The sequence below is a fragment of the Myodes glareolus genome, chromosome 8, assembly GCF_982192425.1.
Source record: "Myodes glareolus chromosome 8, mMyoGla1.1, whole genome shotgun sequence".
Taxonomy (NCBI): Eukaryota; Metazoa; Chordata; class Mammalia; order Rodentia; family Cricetidae; genus Myodes; species Myodes glareolus.
In genome coordinates this window covers 2,577,533-2,597,649 of record NC_142033.1, presented here as the reverse complement: position 1 = coordinate 2,597,649, position 20,117 = coordinate 2,577,533, and the positions used below count along the sequence as shown (strand labels likewise).

The 20,117-nt window shown below is 40.4% G+C and overlaps 1 protein-coding gene across 2 annotated transcripts in view; it reads right to left on the bottom strand.

Annotated features, from left to right (window-relative positions):
- Window positions 1-14,515, bottom strand: part of Hfm1 (helicase for meiosis 1) — an 81,103-nt gene extending 66,588 nt beyond the window's left edge. The window contains exons 1-7 of one of the 2 annotated variants that reach the window (XM_085691531.2): window positions 14,467-14,515; window positions 13,963-14,066; window positions 10,479-10,576; window positions 9,320-9,432; window positions 8,030-8,342; window positions 1,976-2,163; window positions 1,756-1,803 (exon numbers count right to left, since the gene is read on the bottom strand). In XM_085691531.2, the coding sequence (XP_085547657.2) occupies window positions 1,756-1,803; window positions 1,976-2,163; window positions 8,030-8,342; window positions 9,320-9,432; window positions 10,479-10,549 (733 nt within the window). In that variant the 5' untranslated portion in view covers window positions 10,550-10,576; window positions 13,963-14,066; window positions 14,467-14,515. Of the gene's footprint in view, window positions 1-1,755; window positions 1,804-1,975; window positions 2,164-8,029; window positions 8,343-9,319; window positions 9,433-10,478; window positions 10,577-13,962; window positions 14,067-14,450 lie in introns of both variants that reach the window. The other variant, XM_085691530.2, reaches the window with a different exon arrangement.
- Between the last annotated feature and the right edge of the window lie 5,602 nt (window positions 14,516-20,117).

Here is a 20,117-nt window from a genome sequence, read left to right as displayed (position 1 = left end):
ACAAGTATCTGTAGGTAAAGTTTAGAATGCTCGCAGGGATCGTGCTGCTTTGGTAAAGTGATGGCTGTAGGTTCTCCCCTGAGATCCATGACTTCACTGAGTTGTGAGCTAGGTTTCCAGGATCAGCATGAATTCTCTCTCACTGAGCAAGCAGGTCTTCAGTCCATTAGAGCTGCTGGTTACCACAAGGCATATGAGCCACACTGCACCCTTGTGGTCATTGTGCTGTGCTGGTTGTTGATGTGGTGCATGGGGTCACAGCTGATCGGTTGGTTGCTCCCTCTTTTGGAAGTTTGCATGGTGTTTTCTGGTACTATGAAAGCTAGTCCTCAGAGATGGGATATTTAGGACTAACTAGATAATAGTTAACTGCCTACTACGAAAGTATTTATGTTCCCCTTCTACTGATGCAAATACATATGTGTGTCTTAGTTAGGGTTTCTATTTCTTTGAAGAGACACCATCACCACAGCAACTCTTATAAAGAAAAAACAATTGGGGCTGGCTTGCAGTTTCAGAGGTTCAGTCCACTATTATTATAGTGGGACATGACGGCATGTAGGCAGACATGGTGCTGGAGCTAAGAGTCCTTACATTTCGATTCAGAAACAACAGGAAGTGGTCTGTGACATGGGGAGTAGCTTGAGTATAGGAGACCTCAAAGCCCCCCACTATAGTGACACACTTCCTCCAACAAAGCCATATCTTGTAATAGTGCCTCTCACTTTGGGGGCTATTTTCTTTCAATCTACCACAATGTGGCACCCCAGAAGCTGACTTCAGGTGCTTTTGTTCTTAGCTCTCTACTTCATATATTGAGGCAGGTTCTCTTACTAAAGCCGGAGCTTGCGCTTTAGGCTGTTCTAGCTGGTCAGCTTGCTCTGGTGATTCTTTCTCCACCTTTCCAGTTCCACGACAGGCTACCATGCCAAACCAGCTTTTACTTGATTCTGAGATTTGCTCTCTGTTTGTGGGATTGTGTAGGAAGGATTAGGAGGTGTTGGAGGAGGTGTGTCACTGGGGTGGGCTCTGGCCATTCTTAGGCGCTTGCTTTCTCTCTCTCTCTCTCTCTCTCTCTCTCTCTCTCTCTCTCTCTCTCTCTGCTTTCCATATGCTAATCAAGATGTGAGCTCTCAGATGCTTTGCCACTCTGCCCTACTGTGATTGATTCTTAGCCTTCTGAAACTGGAAGCCCAATTAAATGCTTTCTTTTATAAATTGCTTTGGTTGTGGAGTTTTTTCACAGCAGTAGAAAAGTAACAAAGGCACTGCTCAATATCTGAAATTTACTTTCTGCTTTTCAGGTGTAAAGGGGATACTACCACCAGAATAATCTGAATGCACTCAGGCATTAGAAATGCCCAAGCATGCAAACTTGATCGAATGCAACCTCCAAATGAGGTTGGATTCCTCTAAAACAGCAAAATTGTCCTCAAAGCCATAAAACGTCCATTTGCTTTAAGTTTCCCTATTTGATTTAACCCAATATCTCTATTCTTGTCCCACCATCTAATGTAAGCAAATTTCTGTGTTTAAATTGTCAAACTGAAAACAGTTCTCTGACTGGACCAGCCTGCACACTACACTTGGAGCAGCACTGATTAGCATGCAATGTATCTCTTACATGGCCCAAAATATTTACTCTTTCATCTTTTTCTATGCTAAGCAAATGAACACACAGGAGTACAATGAAACAAAATATTTTAAATATACAATTTCATAAATGTAAAGTAGCTATTTTAAAATAAAGGATACGGATTTCTGTAACAGCCTTCAAGGAACTTAGGCTACTTGGAGTTATACCTAAAACCAAAAGATATCCCATATTTATATGGATATTTTTAACCATTTCCATAAAACAACTCCAATAAAATTTGTATAACTTTTACTAAGTAAGTTAAAATATTAAGATATAGCTATAAAATAATGCAAATTAGGTTACATTTTCACAAAAAGCAACTGAATAAGCAATTACCTTGAACGTCGTGAGGTTGGGATGCAACGGAAAAGGCCGGCACTTCGAATATGTTTTCTCCAGTTTCAGAACCAGGAAACTCATCCTTTGCTTTCACTTTATTTGTGGAATACTGAAGTTTCTGCTTATTATTGCTGCAGTTCCACGAATTCTTCTTGTTTATTTTTGTTTGGGTAAGTTTCCCTGGGCTAACATGAGAATCCAAGTTTGTATTTTCATAAGCACAATCACATTCATGTATTTTGCCATATGTTCTAAATAACCTGAAAAAAATCCACGTTTTCTGCTTCTAACATTTGCTTACAAACTAGCACAAAATATTCTCTTAAAATGTCTGTAACTACAATTTATCACTGATTTATGTGTCTTTATTTTCCTAAAACTCATCTAAGATTTTGTGACAGCTTGTCTCTAAGATGGATCCAGTGATCCTTGTCTCTTAGTCACAGGCGTTATGGTCTACAAGCTGAGTCACTGAGTCAGAACTGATGATGACACAGGATAACAATCTAGTACGTAATACTGTAAGTACTCTCTGTCAGTGGTTCTCAGTCTTCCCAGTGCTGCAACCTTTAATGCAGATATTCACGTTGTGGTGGCCCTAAACATATTATTTTCATTGTTACTTCATAACAACAATTTGACCATTATGAATCGTAATGTAAATACCTGTGTTTTCCAATGGCCTTAGGCCACTCCTATGAAAGGGTCATTGACTCACAGGTTGAGAACCTTCCATTTTTATATATTGCCTTCAGCCATATTTATTTTCACTTTTTACCCTTAGGTTGGTCTTTAGGTTATGAAACAGGATTTTGTCTTTAACACAGTCTCGTGTGTCTATGTTTCCTCTGGAGAAATCCCCAGCTATGACCAGACATAGAAGATGCCTGTTATCTACATATTGAAAGGGTATTCTGACAAGCAAAACTTGTCGTTTGTAAAGCATATGATAACTATCAATCATGCCATTTGTGCCAGAAGATGCTGATACATATATGCATAAGTATAGTTCCTGGTCAACCACATCTGTACTGAATACCCAAGAAGTAAACTTAGTATATTTATTCTTATCTTTTTATTTAAAGAATTTTTGAGATGTTTAAAATTTTTATGTGTGCAGGTACCTTGCCTATATTCATGTGTGTGTGGGGTGTGTGTGTGTGTGTGTGTGTGTGTGTGTGCATTGCCCATGGAGGTCAGAAGAAATAACCTATGATTAAGGTTACAGATGGTTGATAGCTACCATATGGGTGCTGGGAGTTGAACTTGGGTCCTCTGAAAGGGCAGTCAGTGTTCTGACCCACTGAGCCACCCCTCTAGCTCCATGAGCTAAGTATATTAACAAACCAAACTCTCCAAATATTGTGGGGGTCTGAGTGAGAAATGCCCCCCCTAGGCTCTGGTACTGGAACATTAGTTCCCAGCTGGTGGTGCTGCCTGGGGAGGTTGAGATGATGCAGCCACCTCAGCCACCACCAGGTTTCTCTTTCTATTTTGTGCTTGTATCTGAAGATGTTTCGCTCTGGGTTTCCTGACCTGCTCTCCTGCTGCCTGCTGTTGTACTCCCTGCCATGACACACTCTTATTCTTCTGGAACTAGAGGTCAAACACTCTTTCTTATGAAAGTTGCCTTGGTCACGGTTCTTTATTACAGCAACAATGTTGTGGGAGTAACTTCCGCTGCCTCAACCAATAGTCGCTGAAATACGAGCCCACAGTGCAGCGGGGAGCGACTTCCGCTCCATCAGCCAATAGCTGCTGAAATACCAGCCCAGTGGGGTGTGGTATATTTCTCTTTTAAAAAGAGAAACAGATCCGGATCAGGCTCTCTTGGTTCCGGCTCTTGGTTCTGGTGCTTGCTCCCGGCTCCTGCTACAGGCTCCTGCTCCCAGCTCCTGCTCCTGCAACTAGGCTCCCTTCCTGACGGTTTATGGTGTATGTAAGTTTTACCCCCCAAAATAAATAACCCCTTAAAACATAACTGGTGTGGGATTGATTCGCTGATACAACAAAAAATAACTAATACACACATCCAATATTTCTCTGTAAAATTCTTCAAAACAAGGAGACACCATCTTTATATCTATTCTTTGTTATCTAACTGATCAAAATAATTTGCTCATGTTAGCCTTAACATGAAGTAAATATCAATGTTCCTAAGGCAATACTCACAACTTACAGAAATTGTCTAAAGATTAAGAAAAGAATGAAATAATATTGATCCCCTATTGTCAAAAGTAAATTTAGCCAAAGTACTTTGAAATATGTACTTAGTCAAATTTCTTTTTTGTTTTTTCTCAAAGTTTTTCATTATTTTTTTCATACTTAGCCAGGTGATGGTGGCATATAAACCTAGTCCCAGCACTCAGGAGGCAGAGCCTGACAGAACTTTGAATTCGAAGCCAGGCTCTACACAATACAATGAAAGCCAGTGTCAAAAAAACAATAAAAAATTTCATACAAAAAAATCTATAAGGAGTAAATCCAAAGGAGCACTATACAGACAGACTTTTTAAAATTTTTTACTTAGTCTTGATATATATTTCTTGTGTGTAAGAAAAAAACCTAAATCTTTCAAAAATCTACACAAAAATTTAGAATAAACTTTGTAAAATTTCATACTCAACTGCTGAGACAGAAAATTCAAACATGTAGGTGACAAGCAGAATCCACTATAAGGTGATTCTGGGGATGGGAAGGAACTTATGCCACAGGTGACTGCACACACTGCGCTGTTACTGTTAAAATCAACAACTGGAACCAGACAACCTGGACTCAAGCACAAAGATCAGTTATTCTCTAACTGAATGATCTTAAAGTTATTATGAGTTTGAAATAAGCTTTAATAAAGTATATGGGCATCGTTTAGACTCCAGTTACCAATACTCTATGGAGCTCTCTAGTCCCCTGAAAATCTCACTCCATGAGTTCTTCACGTCTTCAAGTTCACTGATACTTTATTTCCTCCACAGTCTTAAAAAACATGGCTATGCCTTGAAAACTTCTTGCTTCTTAAGATTTCTTTGAGGAAACCCTTAGTTCTTTTACTTCTCGGGTACTTGAAAACTGGGACGTTTCCTTTATTACAATCTAGATCATTAGTCCACTCCAACAACAACTGTGTCTATGTTAGGCATAAATTCCAGTATCCTTAACATTTGACATGTATCAGTCAATGGTTACTTTAGAATCCTTTTCCTCTTTCTTCTCTCTCTCTCTCTCTCTCTCTCTCTCTCTCTCTCTCTCTCTCTCTCTTTCTCTCTCTCATTTTGAGACAGGGTTTTTCTCTGTAACTTTGGAGCCTGTCCTGGAACTCACTCTGTAGACCAGGCTACAGAGATCTGCCTGCCTCTGCCTCCCGAGTGCTGGGATTAAAGGTGTGCCACGACTTCTTGTTGCTATCTTAATGGCTGCCTTTCTGACTGGGGTGAGAAAAATCTCAATGTAGTTTTGTTTGCAATTCTCTGATGGCTAGTAATGCATACTTTTTCTGTTTATTAACCATTTGTACTTCTTTAAAACTACTCATTTCTTTAGCCCGTTTGTTGAATGGATTGTTCCAATCCAATTGGATTGAGTTCTTTATATGTTCTAGCTATTAATTCTATCAAGTATATAGCTAGTGAAAATTTTCCATTCTGTAAACTGCATCTTTTGGTTGTTTCCTCTGTAACAATTATATTAACATTAATCTCAGAGCAACTGGACTTTTCAGAAAGTTTATACTTTTGCTATCATAAAGTGTTTTTCCTACCTTTTCCATTAATAGTTTCAGAGTCTAACATTAAAGTCTTGGTCCTTTTGGAGGTGGATTTCATAGGTAGTGAGAGATAGTTCCATTCTTTCATAGGTGGATATCCTATGTCACTGAGTCCATACATGCAATGTGTTAAATTTACAGACTGTACACAACTGGGCTTTACTTCTGCTCTTTTGTCCTTGCCTTGACTTTGGTTTTGGTGTCAGGGAAACACTGGCTTTGTTAAGAGTTTGGCAGCATCCTTCCCCTTCTATTTTATGACCTAGCTTAGTTCATAACACCAGAACTAACTAGTACTGGTGTTAGCTCTTTTTAAAAGTCTGGTAGAATTCAGCCGTGACTCAAGCTGGGCCCGAACTCTCTTCAAATGGTTTTATTTATTACTGTTTCAATATCATTGCATTTATAGACCTGTTTGTCTCATTGTGTTTTAACTTTGGTAGATTAGATTCATCCAGAAATTCATCCATTTCTTTTATATTTTCCAGGTTATTGGAATATGAGTTTTTAAGGTATATTCTAATTATTTTTGGAATTCTAGTTGTATCTGTGGTAATATTCCTTTTTCAATGTCCATTTTTATTAATTTGGGATTCTCCTTTTTCCTTTCAGCTAGTTTGACTAGGGACTTTTATATTTTCTTATTTTAAGAACTACCTCTAACTGATGCTAAACAATGTTGCTGCTTATTCCTATTTCCTTAACTTCTGCCCTGATATTTCTCCCCACTTATCAATGCTGACTTTGGCTTGCTTTTCCAAAGCCCTAGGGTTCATCACTGTTCACCTGAAATCTGGCTTTCATTTGTTTCTTTCTGAGATATGGTCTCACTGTGTAGCCCTGGTTGGCCTAGAGTTGCCCTGTAGATCAAGCAGGCCTGGAACATGTGCTGATTCTCGTGCCTTTGCCTCCGAGTCTGACGTCACAGGCATGTCCCCTCACCTGAGCTATCTCTCCTTCTGCTTGGTTTGTTTTACTTGGCATCTAAAGCACAAGCCTCCTCTGATGGCCACTTCCGCTACATTAGACAGGCTTGGGTGCACTGTGTTTCACGTCACTCTATTTTAAGAATACTTTGTTTCCATTTGATTCAAGAATGTTTTGCATGTTGCTCAGTGTCCATGAGTTTGTGTACGTTCTTTAGTTTCTTTTTTTCATGCCTCAGACTACTTTTTATTTTCAACTACATGATTTCACGCAGCAATTCTTCTAAATAGTGACATAAAATAGATTTCCTTGTGTATAAATAACTTCCATACTCTCCACAGAGTCAATGCTCAAAGGTGCTAGAACACATCACTCCTACAGTGTTCTTGTATCCAACAAAGTCAATGAACAATATATAAATACTTAAGTCCAATATTAAAAGCTCAGGCACTTGACTAACTTTAATAAGGTTTCTTAAACTATTTCAATAGATCTAAAATGCATATATATATGCACATATATATATATATATATATATATATATATATATATATACTTTTTAAAGAAAGATTATTCTCAACTTTTCTATAAAAATAAGTTTGATGGTTTGGTCCATCTAACTTCACTACAAGTATGAACTGTTAGTATATAGTAAGGATGCTAAGAAGAAGAAATTTCCAAAATCAAGAGAGACCAAGAGCAAAGTAGAACAAAATTGCCCTGCTAAAGTAAATTTTTTTCTGTTTTCAAGTTGTTTTTCTTATGTATGTTAGTTAAAAGCAGTAGGACGCTAACACATGTGAGATCACACAATATACATATGTGGTCTCTGTCTCTGGTTTGTCATGTTACTTTTAACCTATTCATCCACTGATTTGGGTCAGTTTCTCGTTCTTTAGTTTCCTTTACTTTGGTCTGTAGTGTTAGCCTATTGTGGTCAGATAGAACATAAGAAATTATTTCAGTTTTCATACATCTGTCCTATCACAGAAAATGTTCCATGGCTGCTGACAATGTGTACTCAGCCGAGTTTGGATGGAATTTCTGCAGATGTTTGGAGGCTTTGATCTCTGATGCCACTTACTTCATGTTGTTTTAACTAAGTCTCTACGGTTCTAGTTTATTGATAAAGACTGGGGAGCAGAGGCAGAGAAGACCCAGCTGCTTCCTTCCTTCCTCCGCCATCGTCCCACAGCTCCTGAAGGCAGGAACTTCGGTCCTCAAGAGTGGACTCCAGGCCTGTAATGTCAGCACATACACTATGCTGCCGCTGTCTTTCTCACTCACCTCCTATTGAATGTAATTCCATTCAGCGTACACCTAATCCTCACCTTTGCTCAGGAGATCGTGTAACTATTAGTTACCTTTTCTTGAATGATGGTGTCCCCTCTCCTCCATCCTCTGCAACATTAGGTGATTCTGAATCACTGGGACCATTCTTAGCAGGTGGATTCTTAGTGCCCATGTGGTCTTTATATTTCTGAGATGAGCCATACACCAGCTTGCCAGGAAAACGGGATGACAGAAATAAGTCATCGTTACTTGCTCCTCCTAAATTTAGGGAATCTTTACCCACATTATATGGAAAATGGAATTTTTGTGTTGGTGAAATACAATTTTTGTCTTCATTAATGATCTTCAAATTTGATGTTATCATTTTTGGTATCTTTTCTTGGCCTACAAGAAAAGAAATATACTAATTACTAATTATTATATATTCCATGTTCTTTGTGAAAAGAAATTTTCTAAATAATGACAGAAAATCTCAATTAAAAGTTTCTAAAGGAGGCCAGTGACATGACTTAGCAGGTAAAGAATCTGCTGTCAAGCCTGAAAACCTGCATTCTGGTCCCAGGACCCACATAGTGGAAGGAAGAAATTGACTTCTATAATTTATCCTCTGACCTCACAAACACTGTGGCAGTAGCTCCCATATACACAGACACTAAATAAACATAACAAAGTTCAAATTTTTCTAAAGAACTTACTAGATAAACACAAGAATCGAAAGACTCAGTACAATAGTAAGATAATCTGTACACTGTAGTCATAAAATAAAGATGCTTATTTCTGGAGGCAGACAGACCTCATCTACACAGTGAGTTTCAGGCTAGCTAAGGCTACACAGTGAGCCCAGCATAAAAAATAATTATACAAATTCATATGTAAACACATATAAATTACGAGTCATATTAAAACATTAAAGTGTTGAATATTATCATATAAGAAATATACATTATATGAACGTGCTTGTTTAGGGGAGAAATTTTTTGTAGTATATGTTATGTTCTATTTGAGTGTGTCAGTAGCAGTACACACAAGCGTGTGACAGTGTGTGATACTCTATGTAAGTGTTAGCACCAATACACACAAGCGTGTGAGTGTTGTGCTCTATGTGAGTGTGTTTATTAGCAGCAGTACACACAGCCTGTGACTGTGTGATGTACTCTATGTGAGTGTGTCAACAACATTACAAACAAGTGTGTGACAGTGTGATGTGCTCTATGTGAGTGTGTTTACAGAAGTGAATGCTCTAGATCCTGAGATTTGATGGACACGTGAAAAAAGGAATTAATACTTTAATATGCTAGTAGATTTTTTTATACTGACATCAACTACACAAGTTTGGCTTCACAAAAAACATGATAATTTACCTAACAGTTTATGACTTTCAATTTCTTCCTCTAACGCTTGAATATCTGGGATTTCTGAAATCAGTGGAGCTGGAGGGAGAAACCAATCCATTGATTTCCCCTTAACTGGAAAGCTACATAGAAAACAAAATGTGAATATATGTTAATAAAGACAGGCTATCAAAAACCACTTATTTATTAAACATGACTCAAATACAAACTTGGTGCGGGAGAATGGTCTCTATTCTGTCAATTATATTTTAAATAAATGCTGATTGGCTGGTAACCAGGCAGGAAGTATAGGTAAAAAAAAAAAAAAAGACAGGAAGTAGAGGTAGAGCAATGAGAACAGGAGAATTCTGGGAAGAAGGATGCTCTTTCTGCAGTCCTGCCTAGACCACAGAAGCAGGATGTGAGCTGCCCTGCTGAAAAAGGTACTGTGCCATGTGGCTAACATAGATAAAAAAAATAATGGGTTAATATAAATTACAAGAGTTAATAAGCAGGGGCTGGAGAGATGGCTCAGTGATTAAGAGCATTGCCTGCTCTTCCAAAGGTCCTAAGTTCAATTCCCGGTAACCACATGGTAGCTCACAACCATCTGTAATGAGGTCTGGTGCCCTCTTCTGGTCTGCAGACATACATACAGACAGAATATTGTATACATAATAAATAAATAAATAAATAAATAAATAAATAAATATTTTTTTAAAAAGAGTTAATAAGAAGCCTGAGCTGATGGGCCAATCAGTTTACCATTAATGTAGACTCTCTGTGTGATTTTCTTTGGGTCTTACCAGCTGTGGGAATCAGGCAGGACAGAAACACCAACAAGCAGGCCTTCATGTTATACAAGCTCTTGTAAATAAGTTTTCTGTCATGGTTTTGCTTTGCCCCTGTATGGCAATGCTCTCATCTTGTCCCTGTGTCACAGGACTGACACACATGGCTGTGTGAGGACACTAGCTAAATGGGAGCTGGACCCCGCTCCACTGCCCCTCACTCAGCTTCAGCAGACAACCACTTGTGACATACCTCACCGATAATTACAGGAAATCAGCACGTAAATGTCACCATTACTATATTCTAGATTAATCCCATAACTATGAAACATCGGAAGCCCCTAAAGTCATAAAACTGAAAAGAACACATTGGATGACCTTCTTTCAGGCACACTTACTTTCCAGCTTCATCTGCGCTACTGAGAAAGAAATTATCCAGGGAGGGGAAGCAGCTGTTTGACTTCGGCATTGCTGAACACCAGATTCTGTCTGAAATCTACGAGATACAAGAAAAGGTAGGGTTACAGGGATGTAAAAGTGATTTCTAGACAGGTAATTGAGAATCACTAATTTCCCAGAATGCTTTCTAAATACAGCCACACACAACTCTTTAGCTCTGTCTTCTGTAAATTCTTTGAAAATGCCTCAACATGAAACACATTATTCTCTGTCCATTCCTGTTTCACCGTGTGTTCCTCTTTATACTGCACAAACGCCTGTCTGTTCCTGTGTTTCCCCGTGTTCCTCTTTATACTGCACAAATGCCTGTCTGTTCCCGTGTTTCCCACATGTTCCTTCTTTATACTGCACTAATGCCTGTCTGTTCCTGTGTTTCCCCGTGTTCCTTTCTTTACTGTACGAATGCCTGTCTGTTCCCGTGTTTCCCATATGTTCCTTCTTTATACTGCACTAATGCCTGTCTGTTCCTGTGCTTCCCCGTGTTCCTTTCTTTACTGTACGAATGCCTGTCCATTCCTGTGTTTCCCCATGTGTTCCTCTTTATACTGCATGAAAGCTCAGAAAGTATACTCTTCACCTGACAAGTTCTGACGCGTCCTCCAGTGTGTGGGTCCCCACTGTTTAAACCACACACTGCTCACTTTCATTTCAGCTGTCTCCCCCACTACACATCGAAACTGATCTCATTTTTCTAAATCCTGAAACATAATGGCATGTTCTATAGGTCAAAACATGAAATTGGATACATAAATCATAAAACATAAATTATATTTCCATTTCTTATGAGATAGTCAATAACTTGTCCTCAGTACAGAAACTAAAATTTTAAAAACTACATGAATACCTTCTCATGGCAAAAGTTCATTTCATGTTAGAAAATATGTCACCAAGATTGAGAGTTCTCTAATGAAGACATAAATCACATGTAGGAGGAACATAGGAGGAAGACTATTTCCAGTGCAGATCTTGACAAGACACCACAGGAGAGAGGTTCAATTCTGCACATACTTTAGGATGGTTCTCAGTGAACCAGAACACTGTGTGTTGTTCATTGTTTTAGTTATCTGGATTATATTTATTTATTTTTCTGCTCTTCTCAATGTATTAATCACTCAGTCACTGTCAGAGGTTGTGGAAATACACAGCATGTGACAACTGATAATCCAGCTGTCAGCCCACCAGAGGAGTGAGTCTGGCGGAGGTTAACCCCGTCTAGGCCAGGTCTAGAGGACCTATCAACCCTGGAAACTGTTGCCCACTTTTGCTAAAGCAGTTTGGTGTCTCTCCAGTACCATGCATTTTCATATGATATGTATATGTAATCTCATGATTGCATCTCAGTCTTACGGGCACATATGTCTGTGGGTGGTCAGGAAGATGACTTTTCATTTAGCTATATAATTGTGGTATATAGACTATGTGCTGGCATGTGCTTCATAATAGATCTATTTGTCCTACAAGGACTATAGCTACTTCAAAACCTGCCTGTAACTGCCGCAGGAGACAGACACCCCACCCCGGAACCTTGTAAACCACGAGCCTCATGGCAAAATACACAATAATAGGAAAGAGTTCATTTAAGATGTAAGAATTAGTTAATAAGCCTGAGCTAATAGGCAAGTAGTGTTTTAATTAATATAGTTTCTGTGTGATTATTTTGGGTCTGGGCGGCAGGGAATGAATGAACAGCCTCCACACTACAAACTCCCTGTCGCTTAACCTAGGAATGTGCTTCTGACCAATGAGAGGAAACTCTTGTAATTTTTTATTGCTTCAGGGCTCCTGTAAGGAGACAAATTTTGAAGCTAGGAGAAGAACTAGGGGGAAAAACTCTAGGAGTAATTAGAAGTAGGATGGGAGAATTAGAATAGTAACAGAACAAAAAAGAAACTGATAAGGAAAAGCAGTACTGAGAGAGAGAGGTCGCCCTCATATAGCCTAAGAAAAAAGTTCTTTTCACCTGTTGTAGCGTCCAATCTGAACCCTGAAGAGAGTCTTTGGGCTGGACCCCAAAGCTCTTGGTAACTCACCAACAAAAAGGAAAACAAAACATAAAACAAGTAAACACGATTCTATAAACATCTAAAACACCATCTTGACTGCATGATAACACGCCTAGGAAAACAGCAGAAAGAACGAGAGTCATCCTGAAACACACTAACAAACCTTTACACCCACTTATGCAAACAATTTCAGAACCTGAAGACAGTTATTTGAAAACCCTATGCTAACCAACTTTGTATTTATTGTCCAAGAAACTGCAATGTTTCCCGTCTAGTGTCAGAACTGTATTTTAATCAACAAAAGGTTTATTAAACCCCATCAAACCAGGTTTACATGGCTCTGCTACCTCAGAGTTTAAGTGGAAAATCTCATTACTATCATGTATGATCAAATTCTTTCTTCTAAAAGAAAATAAGACAACAAGACATATTAAAACTAATTTTAAATATTAAACTATATAAAAAGACCTCCTAAATACACAAAAAATACTGTCACAAGATTTTTTTTCTAGCTCTAGTACAAAGTAACAGCAAACTTATTTTAGTACATAATAAAAACACCATATATTAACACACACATACATTAACATATATATTATTTCTGAAGCACTCTGATAACATTTTTATCTAAAATTTCCCAACCCTCTCTCCTGCATTATTTTTCTTTGTAACATTCCTCTATAATTGGAACCGTGTATTTAGTTATCTTTCCGCAAAGCAATGAAAGGACTTTTTTCTTAATGTGTTTCAGTAACCTAACACAGTTCCTGACATAGAGTATATAATCAATAAAAATTCATTGTGGAATGCATGTACTAGCAATCAACTTATAAAATAAGACAATTTCAGTTAACTAATTACCCCCAATTAATATTAATCTTAAATTTTTGAATTTTTCTTCTAGTTCAAGTCTCATGCAGTCCCACCATTAAGTCTCTAAAAAGACAGTGAATTTGGAACTTCCATCATGTGAATAAATCATTTTTAAAAAACATAGTATCTAAAATAAACCCTGCCATTTTGACGTAAGTTGATAAATATTTAATTAACGTTTCAGGGTTAGATTCAGATACTCTAAATTACCACAAAGTTCTTATTTCAGATTTAGGCATGGTGGTGGGAGTGTAAAATCCAGCCCTGGGAAGGTGGAGGCAGAAGCATCAGCCTAAGGCCGGTCTCAGCGGAGGTCAGCCTGGGCCACAACAAGAAGAAACAAGTTTCCCCACAAAATAAGAGTCCCAAACGCAGTAAGTAATCACCTCAAGTACTTTACAGTTCCTAGTTTTTTGCTTGTAGAAATTAACACATTTTTCTCTAATTCTATTGGCAACTTTAATATCGCATTCTCTGTAATCTTTCACCGAGTGTATAAAATTACCAGGTTGTGGGTTTCTTATAAATTGTACATTTAAAAACGTACTTAGACGTGGGTGGCTCACGACGGCGATGCCAACAGGAGAGGCTGAAGCAGGTGTAAGGGATGCACAGGGAACTCCGGGATAGCCTAGGCTAGACCTGGGGTCCCTGTTTCAAACAATAAACAGATGCTTAGTTCAGAAGGGCTCGAGTCCTCACGTGATTACTGACGGAGCACAGACCCGGGTGACGGAGCCCCGCAAACGCCCCCAGCGAATCTGACGGGGGCTGAGGTGGGAATGGACCCTGTGCACGCGGGAACCCCTCGGCCCGGGACAGCTCGGCCGCCTCAGGCCTCTCTCTGACAGGAATGTCGAGCGCGCTCACCCGCCCGCCCAGCAGAGGGCGCCCGGCGGAGCTGCCCACGCCCCCTCCCCGCCCACGCGCCCTCCCCACTCACCCACGCCCTTCTCGCCCACGCCCCCTGCTCACCCACACGCCCTCCCCACTCACCCACGCCCCCCGCTCACCCACGCGCCCCTCCCGACTCACCCAAGCGCCCCCTCACCCCGGCCGGTCGCGCACCCGTTCCCTACGCCCGAGGTCCGCCAGGCCCAGGCCGCAGCGCCGAGTGCCGATCCACCGGCTCCTCCAACGACCCCCAAGTCGGCTCAGTCAAACGCCAAGGAATGGATTGGCGGCGCCGCTCCAGCTCCCAGCGTTTGCAACCGTTCCTGGCTGCAGGGACTGAGTGCAGGACAGGGCACCCAGGGCTCTGCTAACCATTCTCACGACCTAAAAAGGACCTTAAGTGTCTCGTTTAAAATGACAATCAGTAGGTCACCATTACTGACAACTTTAGTTCAGAAATAAATGTTGTTATAAGTCGCAGTGCAGCCGGGTGGTGGTGGTACACGCCTTTACTCCCAGCACTCAGGAGACAGAGTCAGACACAGCTCTGTGAGTTCGAAGACAGGCTGGTCTAAAGAGACGAATGAAGTCAAGAATGGCGTGTTCTTAAACAACAAATTCAAATTACAAATGTAAGTTACCTTTTTAAACGTCTTTAGCAGAGTTGTTCTGTGACGACTGGCCGGCATATTTTAATAGGAAAACTTGTAGCTGGTAAAATAGCGATTCAATGATCCCTTTCTCCCAGAGATGTTTAGATTAAAAAAAAAAAAATTCCACCTCTGTCCACTAGGCCCCACATAATTCTTCTGACTTACTCTTTTCTTTTTTTTTCCTTTGCGAGTCTACTGCCTAATAGCTATGTAACCTATAACCTTTGGGGAAAAAAACTGAACTTCAAATCTTAATTTGTCATCCTCAATGGTATTAATTCCTAATTTATAAATGCTCAATAATATCAATTTCTTTCAATTCTCCTGGACTATAAAAATCAATCCTTGTAACTTGCGAAACCTATGATTTCATAACATAAGCTAATAAATGGACTATTTAACTTTTATTTTGTTGTTGTTGTGAGTTTTGTTTGTTTTTTTCCAAGACCGCATCTCTCTGTGCAGCCCTGGCTGTACTAGCACTTGCTCTGTAGACCAGGCTGGCTTCGAACTCAGAGATCCACCCGCCTCTGCCTCTCGAGTGCTGGGATTAAAGGCATGTGCCATCACGCCTGGCCTAACTATTTCTGGCTCCATAAACAGTTCATAGTAGAAAAGCTGAATTACCATTCCTTTCATAGCATTTGTTTGTTTGTTCATTTGTATTTTAAGATGAAAACAATACATGTATGTTCATGCAGTTCCCTCAGAGGCTAGAAAGTGACTTCCCCTTGAGCTGGAGTTGGATTGTGGGTCTCCTGAAGGAGTGTGGGTGGTAGCCCTGAGCTCTGGCCCTCTGAAAGAACATCTCTCTAGCAGCCAGATGCATTGGGTTAATGAAGGCAAGGGTCTTAGCAAAAGAAGGATACATTTGTTACGGACCAAATGTTTACTAATCTTCTAACTTGCAAAAATTCAAATGTTGAAATCTAATTCCCAATGTGATGGTATTTAGAGGTGAGACCTTTGAGGAATAATTAGTTAGAAGTGGAGCTTTAGTGAATAAGAACAGTGGCCTTGTAGGAGATCAGAAAGGTTGGTGGATACGGGACACGTGCCTGTGTTACCTAAAGCTGGGGAGCTGAGGCAGGGTTCACTTTACGGCCAGCCTGCCCTGCATTAGACCCTGTCTACCAAACAAACCAAGCAGATACATGGAGAGTCAGAGGAAGTCTCTCACCTAAAGCTAAATCTATCAGCGTGTGGCCTTAGATGTCACGGATCTTGGAAATGAGAGCATTAACCTGTTTAAGACATATCCATTCTGTGGAAATTTGTTAAAACAGCCCGAACTAAGACATTGTCAAAAATTATGGAACTCAGCAGCAGAAGGGTGCAGAGAAGTTTTCTGTCAGTGCACACAGCAGCAAATGGCTAATATGATCCTTTAAAATAAACTTTCAGTCATTTAAGAGGCCAGGTGGTGGTGCCGTATGCCTTTAATCCCAGTACTGGGGAGGCAGAGGCAGGAGAAACTCTGTGAGTTCAAGGCTAACCTGGTCTACAGAGTGAGATCCGGGACAGCCATGGCTACACAGAAAAATCCTGTCTCAAAAAGCCTAAAAGGATGCAGTATTCTATAGAACCTTACCTTTTCAAAAAAATAATGCAAATATGAAAACTTTAATGTTTAGAAATACCAAGCTAGTGCAGAGTTAATACAAATCCAAGTGGGATGGCTTTGTTTTTAGTTATCTTACTCCTGGAGCTTTAGCTTTACAAAGTACCAACACTGTAACAATCTTTTGAATGAAAAGAGAATCAACGCTGGCAAAGGCAGGCTTGTCTCCAAAGTGGGCTCCAGGCCAGCCAGAACTATACAGCAACACCGTGTCTCAAAGGAAGAAAGATAGGGCTGAAGAGACGGCTCAGTGGTTAAGTCCTTCTGAGGACCTGGGTTTAATTCCCAACCCCTGCATCGTGGCTTAAAACTGTCTGTAACCCCAGTTCCAGGAATCTAGCATTTTATTATAGACATATACACAGGTAAAAAACAAACACAAAATAAATTCTTAAAACAAAGCAAAGCAAAACAAAGAAGTTACTTTGCCTCTTGTAAGCTACACTACTGAGTTTAAACATTTCATCCAGAGGTAGGTTAGAAAATATCTTGATATAAATATTTGGTCATCAAAGCCGGTCAGTGGTAGCGCACACCTTTAATCCCAGAACTCAGGAGGCAGAGGCAGGTAGATCCCAGTTCAAGGCCAGTCTGGTCTACAGAGCAAACTCCAGTGCAGTCAGGGCTACACAGAGAAACCTTGCCTTTAAATACCAAAAAAAAAAAATGTTATTGACTATCTATCATATTACCTGAAATTGCCTTTAGCTCTTCTTTCTACACTCCACTCTATTTCCCTCAAACAGACACTGACATTGGTTTTTGGTGTTTAATAGTACAATTTTAAAAAGTATTTGTTAGCCAGACAGTGATTGGCGCACAACTTTAATCCCAGCATTCAGAAAACAGAGGCAGGTGGATCTCTGTGAGTTCTAGGCCAGCCTGGTCTACAGAACAAGTTCCAGGACAGGCCCGAAAACTACAGAGAAACCCTCTCTCAAAGAAACAAAACAAAACAAAAAAAGTTTAAAAACTTTGAAGATATTTCCACTGTATTTGCAGCATCTACTGTCAGGGTAGATTTAAATAAAGTATACAAAGTATTTTTTCTTTTGATTTTGCTCCTGAGTGGCAGCTTTGCCACCTCATGCACAGATCACATAAAACATGTATGTGACACAGCAGTCTCAGAGCCGCTCTGACATTTGTTAATATTTTATTTCCCACCACCAACCATCAGTCACCATATGCTTTGAGTTTTTCTTCCATGAAGATTGCTTTGCACTCCGTGTGGTCATGGTTTCTCGGCCTCTTCGCCAAGGCTATGATCATAGAGCTGCTGGGAAGTTTGACTCCAAGAGGTAGGAACTATGATGCAAATGGGGGAATGCACACCTCTGCAGATCAGACACAAAGCTGGACACCCTTTCCCAGCCCCAAAGCCATCTTAAGGCCTCACTTACAAGCATTTCTCTCTGGTGGAGTCTGTCTCCTAACTGATACGATCGCTCAGAACATCCTTAATCTATTTTCATTTCTGGGTTCTAAAATGGAGCAAAAACTTAAGCCAAATAAATAATTTAAGCCCCTTCATTATACTGCAAATTCTATAATAATCAATTTCTTTAAGATTTAAAACTGAGGACCTGGGGAGACAGCTCAGTGGTAAGGAGCACTAGTTCCTCTTTCAAAGGACTCAGCACCCATGGGCTAGCTCACAACTGTCCAGTATTCCAATTCAGAGAATCCTATGCCCTTTTCTGGTCTCTGCTGAAACCAGGCATGTACATGATATATAGGCATACATAGAGACACAAAGCCCATACACAAAAAATAGTAAAATAAAATTATTGTAAAGACTAAAAAGAGTAGTGATCCAGAGGACTCACGTTGTTTATTTGGCCGCAGCTCTGCTTTTGCTGCTCCTCTTGAGCAAAACTTGACAGGTGGTTCCAAGAGTTCAGCCTTCTACTTCGGGTGAGTCGTCCCACGAGGACTGTTGACAAACTACCGTGGGAAATTAGGCAAGCTAGACAGCCCAGGACTTAAAGGATATCTAAAACACAGACCGGGAGGATGAAGTCCAGCAGTGTATAACCCAGAGAAGAAAAGACTCAGGAAATAGCTGGTTTCTTTCAGATGTTCCAGGGACTCTTGGAGCGGTGTATTTATGCTTAGTTTTTAGCCATGTTTTCATAGGCATGGCTTCTGAAAGCAGACCCAGAATCACTGAGTCAAAACCAGTGCTGAATGAGAAATAGATTCCAGCCCGGAAGAGTAGTGAACAAGGCCAATTTTTGTATTGTAAAATTTATGAGTAAATAATTTATGTACCTCAAACTGTATCCATTTAAAAATACAACTCGCTGAGTTATAACAGCTGCATCTACTCAAGAAGTCACCGTCTTGACAGAGCATCTCCAGGACCCTGAGGTCCTCCTTCCTGAAGTCAACTGGCCCTGTCTGCCCTGCGCCCAGAGCAACCACGGACCTGCTCTTTATCCTTAAGGGGCATTTCCTGTTCTCTATCAGTGGAATCTGCATCTCGGGTCTGGTTTCTTTCATTCTGCCTAATCCTCTTCAGTTTCATCCCTATTGGTTGTCTGCCAGCATCTTATGTCTTTGGATGGCTGCCGTTCTGTGTGGTTCATTTACTATGTTGACCGGTACAGTCATCATATGGGATGGCTGCGGTTGTTTTGTTCATTTACCACTGTAGACCGGTACAGCCCTCATATGGGATGACTGTGTTCTGTGTTGTTCATTTACCACTGTAGACAAGTACAGCCCTTGTGTGGATCACTACAGAGTGTTTGTCCATTCACCATTGGCTGTGTTTCCAGTTTTGGCTTATTATGAATAAAACTGTAAGGGATTTTAAAAAATTTTTTGCTACATTTTTATTATTCTGTGCATGTGCAGGTGGGGAGGGAAGAACACATGTGTGAAGGTCAGAGAAGAGCTTGCAGGGGTCTGTTCTCTCCTTCCACTGTGTGAGTCTCAGGGATTAAACTCAGGTAAGTCAGGCTTGAGGGCGGGTGTCCTCGCCCACCAGTCATCCCTCCAGCCCCTCGGTAAAAGCATTTATATGATAAGCCATATGTTTTCATGTTTCTTGTGTATGTATGGGAGAAGAATGGATGATTGTACAGGAGTGTGTGCTTCACTCTTTAGGAAAGTTCTACGTTGTTTTCCAAAGTGGCCATATCGTTTCTTATTCCTGCCCCAAGTGGAAAATGTCCCATTAATTTTCAGTCGTGTGGTGGTTTGAATAAGAATGGCCCCCACGGGCTCATATGTTTGCATGCTTACCCCTAGTTGGTAAACTGAGGATTAGGAGGCACAGCTTTGTTGGAGGAGGTATTGCCAGGGATGGGTTTCCAGGTTTCCAGAGCTCACACCAGCCCCAGGATCAGGGATGTGGTAGATCTGCTGCCCGTGGGTCAGGATGTAAAGTTACTGTTCCAACACCAGGCCTTCCTGCCTATATGACACCATGCTACCACCCACCGTGGTGATAATGAACCGAGCCCCTGAAGCTAAGCACTCCCCCAATTAAATGCTTTCTTCTGTAAGAGTCGCCTTGGTCATGGT